At 35.3% G+C, this 11485-nt stretch overlaps 1 protein-coding gene across 1 annotated transcript; it reads right to left on the bottom strand.

Annotated features, from left to right (window-relative positions):
* Positions 1-83: 83 nt before the first annotated feature.
* On the bottom strand, positions 84-10485 carry LOC106709294 (voltage-dependent calcium channel subunit alpha-2/delta-4). The gene is made up of 19 exons (XM_045684598.1): positions 10261-10485; positions 9078-9159; positions 8693-8803; positions 7671-7941; positions 6900-7423; positions 5958-6177; positions 5568-5704; positions 5289-5327; positions 5054-5200; positions 3741-3815; positions 3087-3268; positions 2799-3002; positions 2454-2608; positions 2071-2347; positions 1667-1961; positions 1169-1405; positions 921-1032; positions 444-832; positions 84-296 (listed from the first exon to the last, which is right to left on the bottom strand). Exons 1-19 carry the CDS (start codon positions 10335-10337, stop codon positions 186-188), a joined length of 3645 nt encoding a protein of 1214 aa, XP_045540554.1. The 5' UTR covers positions 10338-10485; the 3' UTR covers positions 84-185.
* Positions 10486-11485: the final 1000 nt, after the last annotated feature.

Genomic DNA, 11485 nt, shown 5'->3' with positions numbered 1-11485 from the left:
GTATGTATTGTTACTTTTACTTGCGGTTTCACTGTACGGTCCGGACAGGAATCGATTTATTCGTTATGCCACTAGGTCAGTGTTGCAAGGGTATTAACAATGGAAAATCACAACGCGGGGTAAGGGTAAATAGCTTTTATTTCGAAAATAAGAAAGTTAAAAATGCGCTACATATGGATCTAATTTTATCGTAGTAGCATTGCCGTGATGAAGAACGCCATCGTAGCAGACAGGAGAAAGGCCGGCGGATCTGCGCGGATTATGCTACCTATTCCGCATGCTGTTATGTTCCTTTCCTGAAAATATAGTGAAATGATACAAAAATTCTCATTTCATAGAGATTACTATCTTTTTAAATATTTTTGATGTTCGACGAAAAAAGTTACATGCTTTATGACATCTCTTAAAACAAGGTACTCTTTGCGAAATAAAATTTATTTAACCTTATCATGGTACGTGAAACAATCTTCGAGCCGTCGCCTTGGCAATTGACCCAGTTCCAGTTTGTGACATGGAGCCCAATTGGTGGTGGAGTTAGAGGTCGCCACTGGTTCCGTGTCGGGGGGCTTTTCACAGGAGTCCGTAAAATGCCAGGGTCCTCGCTCCACGACCACAAGGAGTAAGTTGGTCTTCGTAACCAATGCGGCCCAATACGGTGGATGACACTCCCCCTCTTCGTCCTCCACCACAGCTGGTGATGGACCAATGGAATCCAAGAAGTAACTTTGGTTCAGAATGTACAGACTAATGCGATGATCACAGGAGAAAAGACTATCATCGTCTTTGTTTTTACTTCCCTCTATTTCGTCTTCGACTGGCGGAATCGTTGTACCTGTGTTGCAGACAGCAGACATAATGATTAATTAACAAATAAATACAGCTCAAATATTAATAGAATTAATAAGTATTAAAACACTTACCTTCATCTTGCCCAGCAACATACACATTACGCTCCCAATTTACAACGTCAAATAGTATCAAAAATAATTCTGCTGTCAACCATCTCATGAAATTTGTAATCGAGTTGAAGGGCTGAAAATAAATAGTCCTCAATGAAATTGTAATTAATGTGATTTAAACCATAATGGACTTTTTACAACAAAAAAGTACACGATTTGAGAAGTGCTCTTATTATCTCACACAATTTAAAGATTCTAAAGTCACATACCGTACTAAATATCCAAGCGTTACTCGGTAAATCTGGCAAAGCAGAGAGCGGGCACAGGGCTTGGTAGTTGAAGACGTCGACATGCTCGTATATGTTCTTCTCAATAAACGACTGCAGCACATGAGGATGTATAGCGCCGAAGAACCTGCCGACATCGTCCTTGTCATGGGCTAACACAACGTAACCTGAACTATCTATAACGTAACAGTCATACTTCTGGTCAGTGCATGAGAACTCCTGCAAAAGAAACATTGTTTATTGTAAACGATTACTTAGAATACAGTTCGTTAAAAATTATTCTGTTCGTGCAGAACAGACGAAGTAGACCTTATTCTTTCCAATTTTACAAGATTATATTTAATTTCATCTGTCCCGTTGTCTTTCATCAAATCTTGTGGCCTCAAAGTGTTCAATTATAGATATTTTGCGATATGTAAATTGCGTAAATCTTTAAATGCGATTTATATTATTATACTTTAAAAATTTACGTAAACTAACGCTCGTTGTGTTGGTGATTTCCAGGAACTTCTTGTAGAATCCAGAATAAACGAACTGGATTCCAACAACAGAGGCTGGTGTTTCCGAATTACCGTCCTTGTAAAATATGGCGTAGCTCGCGGTGATCGTGATATCGCCGTCGCTGTTGGCAACTTTCGGTTTGTTGATAATTGTCTTATCGAGAACTGGCAAGTTGGTAGCTACTACTAGCGACTCTGCGTTGATCAAGTGCTGGAGTACGGCCGCTTTGTACCACGTCTCTTCAATAGCTTTCGGGTAAAGGTCACCGAATACTCTGAAATCAGATAAAGGAATTAATAAGACTTACATATAAGGTCTTTGTTATAATAAATTAGTCTTTAGCATCAACCATTAATTAATTCACTAATTAAAAAGATACTTGCTGGCCGTCAAATGTTCTGCTCTTTTCTCCTTGTTCTGTGACCTTCTCGTTTTTAGAATCATCATTAATGTAGTGCCACCGCGTAAGGCCACTGGATGTCGCTATAAAGCGCACGTTGACTTTGTATTCGTTGGCCAGCTTACGTTCCTCGCTCGTCGCGTGCCACGTGGCGAAGTACGGGGTGGTCAGCTTCGCGTCGAACACCAATTGTTTTACCAAATCTTCATTGCAGTAGTAGTCGTCTTTACCTAATTGTTCTCTTTCATCTCCGCAGTGCTCTGAAACGGAATCACTTTGGATTATATTTAAAATTAAAAACGTAGTAAGTGATATAAAAGTATTGCTTTAACTGTGAATACTTCTGGGAAAGAACTTATAACTCACTTTCAAAATCGAAGTTGCTGCTCTCAGTGTCTTCGCGGTATTGTTTCTTCGTAATGTTAAGCTCGTTCTTTGAAATGTTGACTAAGAATTTGTACATCTCGATCTCCGAGTTTTCTGACTCGTGTCCCTCTAGGTAATGATATTTACAATAAACCCTGCAAACAACAATAATTTTAGATTTATGATGTACGATTTATAGCGATAAGCTTACCCCTGATCCATCCGGAAACTAACAACCATTACTGATTTTATGTGTCTTAATTAGTTGGAGGTTAAGTAATAAGAAGAAAGAAGAAGATATAGAGAGAAGGAGAGAAATTGCTCCTTTAATGAATTCAAACTCACCAATCGGGGTGTACTCGGTAACTAAAATTAAAGTAGCTGGTAACATTAATGCCGGTGACTTCAAGGCCCTGCTTGGCCTCCAGTGGGTTGTCCTTGAGCAGCAGCTCAGTGTCGCCGTAGCCTCCGGGCAGCGAGATGCCCATAGAGAACGGCGTGCCCACCAGCTTGTTGAAGAAGTAGTCGTGCTTCACGCGAGCTATCCTCCTGTATAAGGTTTAACATAATTCAAATTGTTATTTTAAAAAAATCCTTAGACATACATAATGACAGGTGTATGTCAGTTCATACCTCATGTTGTCGTAATGGAAGAGGACCTTAACCTCGGTCTGTTTCCCCTCATCGCCATTCACGAGGTGTTCCCTGAGTGACTTTATCTCGTCGCCGAGCTCGCGCGGGCCCTTACCGTCATCAACCTGTTCCACCTCCACGAAATCCACGCTGTTGTAGTTTGTTTGCAGGTTACCGTTTATCTATAAAGATTTTTCGTATAAACAACACGATTACCTAGTATGAAGAAAAATACTAATTGAGGACTTCTCACTTTTAAAATCGATAAGATCTCCTGTGGAACATAGATGCTTAACGATAAAATTGTTTCATAGTTTTCTTCAATGTTCACAAAATTCTACAATGTACTACGCCGTAGTACGTAGAGGTATGCGTAGACAATACAAACACCGAAATATGCGTAATCTTGTAAAGATACATTTAAACGTGATAATATTCTATAAAGTAGGCACACATATACAACGGAGTAGAAGTATAGGTAAAGCGGTGCGGAATCGTTGTTTTAAGTGGTGTGTACCTTTTTGGTTATTGGCTTCAAAGCATCGTTTGGCAAACATTATTATCAATGGATATTTGATATCACTTGGCCACGCCCCGTTGGGACGATAGGATCTATGGCAAACACCCCGATAAATGTAATTAAAGTTTACTTACCGATGTAATTAACAGAGGATGCAGGAGAAGATATCCGTTATTGCTCACGATAAACGAATATCCGTTGACGCCGAGCTGTAAACGTAAACTATTTTTAAGTTCTCGTTCTTTATTGATTTTACAAAAACACGTGTTCTTATGCGAAAATGATTAGGTAATGAAATTCCATTTCCTTCGAGCTCTTTTTAAGTGAGCCTACATATTCTGTGATAAGTCAAGCTAATAGCTTAAGTAAGGTGAACTTTCATAAAAAAAATAATATAAGGTTCGGTTCGGTTCTTAAAATAAAAAAAACTTGAGAGGTGTCAAGGGACACCCGGATGGAACGAAGTTCCTTTCGATTAATTAGTGAAGGAACCAATGTTTATTCTATGAATAAAAAACTTAAGTCTTCACAAGAAGTACATTTTATTTCTATGAATTTTCGTTATATATTGTCACGTCGTTGCCATGGTGAAGTAGCGCTCATTCGTCGTTAACATACTTACTATAGCAAAAAGTGTCGTGACAACTTTTCGTAAGAATTTTTTCCGTCTAGCCCCCTTTCACAACGCGCGATAAGGAACTTCGTTCCAATAATAATAAACAGTAGTGGGTACAAAATTGTTGAATTAAATTTTTAAAGCATAATAAATATTGGATGAAGTAAAAAAAAAACTTTTGAATAAGCGTTTTATGTAAGGTTACAAAGGGTTACAGTCGGGCGAAACAGACGCCGCGCCATAGCGTACCAGAGTAGCGCTTTAATATTTTATTACTCATGTGACTTTAGTAGCAATAAAGCATACAGTAGAATGCTATAATTGTCAAATATTACCTACATACTACTGCAAAAGTATTTTAACTTGAAAATAAATTACTGATATATTTACAAGGATTTCCGTTTGGTTTTTGTATACATTTAAAATTATTATTTTCTTGTTTTCCTTATTTCCAATGCAATAAACATGCACATTATTGCGATTTACTTTAAAGATATGACGAAAATCATGAAGGCGAGTTCCTGTTATGAAATTATTTTTTTTTATAATTTAAATCTATACATTCATGTACAATGAATGAATTGAACCAAAGAAAAATTTAAATGATGAAACTGGTTTTATTTAAATTAATTTAAAAAAAAACATTTATTGATATACTCTTCTTCGATATAAGTTCTTTTTTCACACAAAGAAATACTTCACCTAGAAATATTTCGCATAGATATCAATGTAGTAATAATAAAACGCCTTTTTCACTAAGCGACTATTTCTATATGATTGGAAATGTGGATTTGATACATTAATTATAATTCCATTGATCATAGACATTACCTGATGGGGCTGCGCCAGCTTTGCGATGCTATCGATTGGCACATCTGTCCCTGCCACTCCCAGCAGGCGGGCGTCGTTGTGGTCTTCGTTATACTTGTAGTCAAAAGCCGGGATCGCCACTGACGTCACCAGCTTGTCTTCGTCAGGCTAAGGAATATATATTGTACAAAACTTTTAATAAATAACATTTACTTATTTATCTCGCAATATGACGAATATAAAAAGATTTACTCACCTTCTTTGCGTCAATGCTCACGTTCCATTCAGTAGTTCTCTGTCGAATAAAAAATACATAAAGTAAGAAAAAAATCATTCGACTATCAATCCGACTTTGCACCTACTAAAAGTACTAAAAAACTGTAAGTGGGAAAAGCAAAGTAATTTTAACCAGGAAGTTGACAATAATTACTGCTATATAATTTAAGTTTATTGAAAATATTATCTAGTATAACTAATTTCTTGTAGATATAATTTAAAGTAATTATTGTATTGCATGTATTGTATTGTATGATACCGTGTAATCTATGGCAGCGTGGGTCCAAGTGGGGGGCGGCTCCCTCCCCTCCAAGATCATTGGGCGCGCGATCACGTTGATATACTTCAGCACTTGCTGCTGTACCTCCTCCACTGAATGAATGTGCACGAAGTATCCTACCAAAAAAATTATACATCAAGGAACTAAGAAAAATTCACAGAATTCGGCACAGGACAAAAATTCGTTAAACTTTATAGTTAATAACAAAAATTATTTGCTTTGTTTCTTTAGTTTTTAAAATTAAGGCATGGTGTATGTTACCGTTATTCAAACGTCAGATATGCAATTAAACTAGGTTACCCTTTGCATTAAAATTTCTATTCCAATAAGGCGACGTATCATCTACCATGTAGTTAGAAGTACTCTTACCTCTATTCAAGCAGGCCATCCATTGTATCTCACGTACGTTAGTGACCTCTTTTCCGATCAAGTATGTGAACACGCGTACTGGGATGTACGTTTTCCCGTCTACCGTTTCCCTGTTGTGCTCCTCGAAGACCTCCGTAAGGTTACCGGGAACGTAGTCCGTGATAACCATCACCAGCTGGTTACAACCTTGTGTGCTTGTCACGTTGCAGTGCTGACGTCTCTAAAAATGTTTATTCGAAATAAATGACTTGGACTTTATATTTCTATACAACCTGAAATATTAAACTTATTAAATTTCCGTTATTTAGGTTGGTTTCGTGTTCATTTACTTTTACAGCTATGGCCAAATAACACGCAATAGTCGCTATAATCACATTGTGCTGTATTAAACTTTTGATAACGATTTAAGTATTGCGAACCAAAATAATATACGAACCCCTTATGTAATAATAGTAATAATACATAATAATATGAGTCCATAATAAATCGAACTCTGACATTTCAAAATTATGAATAGACTTCTATTGAGGTCGTGAAAATTTCTTTCTGTTGAAATTTATTACATTTTATCACCATTCATATAGTAAATTGATATTTAATAACTTTAATAAAACTCAGTCTACTGTATAATAAATTTGTTGTTGCTGTACACCTATCATCATCATTTGTCTATTTCAGCCATTGTGTACCCACTGCTGAACATAAGCCTTTACCAATGCGTTCCACTGCGGTCCTCAGCCATCCGCATCCAACGACTTCCCAAGCTGTGTGCGCTATATCGTAGATCCACCTGTAGGGGGAGCAGCCCCTTCCGTTGCCTCCATTACAGGATTTACAGGTATACACAGGTATAAATATACGAGTGTAGAGCTCTACCTCAAACGTACATCACGATTAGGTGGTTGAAAAAAAAATTTTTTTGCCAGTTAAAACTTTTCTTACCTCTTTCAATGTAGTAAACGCTGTGATATAAGCCATTGTAAGGTTGGCATTACCTTCTAAAGGAACATTATGCTTCTTCTCGCCTTCTATCGGCTCTAAAGTGTTGGTAATTGTTTTTTTATTCTCTAACGTAGCCTGGACGAGCCCGTCAAAACATTTAACAACTTGTGATACATCTTTCTTAAATGTAAAAACATTAACATAATCGTTGTTTGAGAGTGTATCTAATAATGATTTGAGTGTGCTTCTAGCTACATAGTTCTTGAATCCGGTCATTGAACCCGAGACATCGAATAGAATGATAACATCCTTTGAGCATGTTGCCGCTTCAATGTACCAAGATTGTACCCGGCAATCGTATGTATCGATTTTCTCCATATTCCATGGCATTCCGGGATAGAAGCGCATTATACCGCTAGAACTACCAAAATATTGCCACGACAATGACGGGTCCGATTTGTAATTGTTTATAAAAATATCATTTAAATCTTTTGACCATAAAATAGCTTTAAGTGCTTCATGTTCTGAAAAAAAAAACAATAATAAAAGATATTTACATAAATTTATTTTTCCTAATTATAAAGCAATTATGTTAAAATTTTCAGTTGAAACTTTTTCAATTAAGCTTAGATTCAATTTAATTCTAAGGAATAATTTGAAGCGAGGGTTTCCTTTCTTACTTTTTTAATAAACAAATTGTGTTATTATTATTACGACCACAAAACAACAAGAAGCTGAACATTGGTACAAAAGAAATATTATAAATTTAACCTTTAAAATATATATTTGTAGGAACATGTATACAGCTCAAATTTGTATTAACATTTATATCATAAAAATGGGAATCTTTTTCTAAAGATATCTTCATATAATGAGTCTTGTTTTCAGCGAAGATCGGTATTTGACTGGGCACGATTGGTTCAGTCTCGCCCTCCTTGTAGAACTCGGAATACTTGGCTGAACAATATTTGAACATGTAGTGCTCATTCACTAATGAATAATTAAATTCACGGGCGAGTCTCTCCGCTGTCCGATGTATGCACTGAAATTTTCATCACTGTATTACTAAAGCATTACATTATTTATTTTTATATAAATGTTCCTTTGTTCAAACATTAATACTAGATATTATTAACAATTTCACAAGAGTCAGTACCATTATGGGTAAAAACTTTATGGATTTAATGGCTAGGATTAGCTTAAATGGATTCAATCTAGACGCTTAATAGATACTTATATACTTTTTATTGCACAAATGTGATATAGACTTTATTGGAAAAAAATTCAATATTTGTTCATGTTTGGACTAAAAAAGAACAGTTTGTTGATTTACTATATTAGTACGCTGACGTTATCTGATAAGTTGATAAAGCCCGCAAGTGGTGATTAATTTCTAGGGCCTTTGTTAACAATGTTGGAAGTTCAAACCAATAAAATTATTTATAGAAAAAAACTTGGTTGTAAACTTTAAACCAAGCTTCAAGGCTGCATAAGGCGCTACGAGTCAGATACGTAGAACTTTGAACAATCTCATCAGTACTATAAATTGAAGAAGGAGAGAAAATGGAAGTTTGCTTTGTCAACAGGAGTCTTTCAGATATCTACGGACGTATAAAATCAATAGTCTATTGGCATTGGCCGTGATTAAAGCAAAATATAGAACTGTTTGAATAATTTTATAATGTAAATAATCAAGCGTATCCTAAAGAATTCCGTGACGTAAACCAGTATTCACTTAAATACATATTAAAGAAAAGAAATAATATAAAACATAGATAATTATAAACATTTACCTTAACTGCGTTTATTTTTCTTGTTAACATCGTACTGACAGATCTTAGGGAAGATTCCAATATTTGTTTACCATCTTTCTTCTTGACGCTCGCATTCATTTGCTTGTATTTCTGTAAATAAATTCACATAGAACAGGCGTTCGTTTGCAAACATATACAACTGTAATTATTAACACATATATTTTATTAGAGAAAAAAACATAATTCCGTATTTTTTTTTCTAAGGTACCTTACTTTAGTAACACGACCGGCGACCACAGGGATTAAATAAAATGAAGTCCAGACGACTTAAAATACATAATATATGCGGACTAAAGACCGTACAAATGGATTATTAGCCATTTTAAATATAATTTCATAGTAAAAAATATTGTAAAGTACTTACTATTCGTATTTGATCTGACTTTGTAAGCGACTCGCTTAATTTCCATAAATCTTCGCCCAAGTCTGTTGCCCATAGTTTCACTCTGTTGAAACATTCTTTAATTAAAAAAAAGTTGAACAAAAAAAAGTCTCAACTCTCAGAACTCATAGCTTAATTATAACTTGCTAACATATCTACCGATAAATCTGGTACTTCTTGACGTCAGGTAATGAAAATCATACTCAGTAATTACCTTTGTATTAATTACTTTATTTATTTATTTATTTATTCAACTACAACCACAACATATATATAACTTTAACAAACCTATAAAAAAAACTTTAACATTTAAAATCTTTAATCATGTTATATTAGTATAAATAAATACTATACGCTGGTACTACTAGAGTGTGATATATTACAAAAGAAAAATGGGAGAAGTAAAATTCATGAATATCCAATTATTCGCTCCCGGTTTTGGTATCAAATTTCCAATCAATCACACGCGTGTTCCAATAACACTACCACACCCTGATAGAAATTAGGACCAATCCAAACTCCAACTTTATTTACTGTTATATAGACGACAAACCTACTGAAATATATCTATATATATAAAAGAAAGTTGTGTTAGTTACACCATTTATAACTCAAGAACGGCTGAATCGATTTGACTGAAAATTGGTGGACAGGTAGCTTAGAACCAGGAAACGGACATAGGATAATTTTTACCCCGTTTTCTATTTTTTATTCCGCGCGGACGGAGTCGCGGGTAAAAGCTAGTTAATTAATATAACTTAAGATTACTTTGTTTTAAGTTTTAATGTAATTTATTTTTAACACTAAAAGTTATTTTTAACTTTTTGTTAACTTTGCTATTAATGTGAAAGCTGTACTTTACTTTTAATTTGTTTGAAAAATGTCCTTCGAAGGTCAAAATGAATTTAATGTTAAAAATAATTTAATTTTTAATGTTCATAATATAATGTGTAGTATAAGTAATTATATCTTTAAAATGTACAAATAAATAAGAATTTCTACAACTTGATGTTATTAAATTTTTGTATGATAATTGAAAATTTCATTAAACCACTTCGCTTTTGTCGCAGTTATCAATAAGCAAATCATTCCATTCTCAACGAATGGCGAATGATCCTTGACATTGTAATATGAGAATTATATTTATCTGTAATATTATTCTTACACGTCCGCTCTCCATGCTGTTGAGATTTCAGAAAGTACGAAGAAAGTGAGGACCAACACAAAACCGACGCAACGCATTTTCACAAGTGACTCATACGCAGATTTACACCTTTATTACTTCCACGTACGACGCACGGAGAATGTTACAGTTTAAGGCACATAATTACACAGGAAAGTACACCATTACACACTAATCGAACAGATTAAACAATATTAAATATTTCTAGTCAACAATAAAAGCACATATTCAAAACGAAACCGAAACGATGTCCAAGATAACGAGCGAGGACACTACGAAAGCTTGATTATTAAACTATTTAACAACTTTAAAGTTACAGTGTAAAGCGGTTTAAGGTCGGAGTTGATTTTTAAACTAGAATTACTGTAATAAACTAAAACAACACGCTTTTATCGTTTGATTTGTTGCGTTGAGTTAGGCGCGAGCGTGTCGCTGCCCGCGCCGCGAGCGAGCGACTTTTGTCAGCGACGCACGTGCTGCGTCTATTCTGGGCGGGCGGGCTGCGAGCGGCGGGCGGCGGGCGACGGGCGGCTCTGCATTGAGCGGGTACCGGAGGGAACTAGGTCGTCGCCGTACACACTACGATGCTGACGTCGCCACAGACTATCCGTGTTACAGTACGACAATGAAGTAAAAATAAATAACGTCTTACAATAATAATCAATGCACCAGTTTTTCATCCATTGCAAAAATTTTAAATGTTGTTTAGTTGACAATTCGCTTCGGGCTAGCTTGTTTCTGTTCTATAATGTGGGTGAAAAACTGTGCAATGTTATATTTCAATCCAGAATGTAAGTTAATGATTGAAGTACACAATAATGCCTGATTAATTTACTTACTTTAAATAAATAATATTAGCCTACCTATTTGGGTGTGAGTCTATATTAGTTTGTTTTTCTTTAAAAAGCGTTCATAATATTTGAGTTTGAGCTTTAGTCGTCGAATTGCGGAAAATCGAGCCCATATAAATAGTATTAAAGCTTTCTCTCTTTAAATTGTTTCAAGTGTTTACACGAGTAAACAGCACTGTTACATTATGTGTAACACTCACGTAGAAGCCTTACACAGTATTTGTTTATTAAAATTTAATCACGCAGTCGCGTCGCGTCGCGTCGTGTCTCTCGTGGTGTATGAGGAGATTTTTTTAAGAATAATTGTTGTCGCTTATCATAGTTATAACTCTTTTATGCTCGGTGAAGTTGTTTGC

This window comes from Papilio machaon, chromosome 2, assembly GCF_912999745.1.
Source record: "Papilio machaon chromosome 2, ilPapMach1.1, whole genome shotgun sequence".
NCBI lineage: Eukaryota > Metazoa > Arthropoda > Insecta > Lepidoptera > Papilionidae > Papilio > Papilio machaon.
The sequence above is the reverse complement of the archived record's forward strand: the minus strand, read 5'-3'. Positions and strand labels throughout refer to the sequence as shown.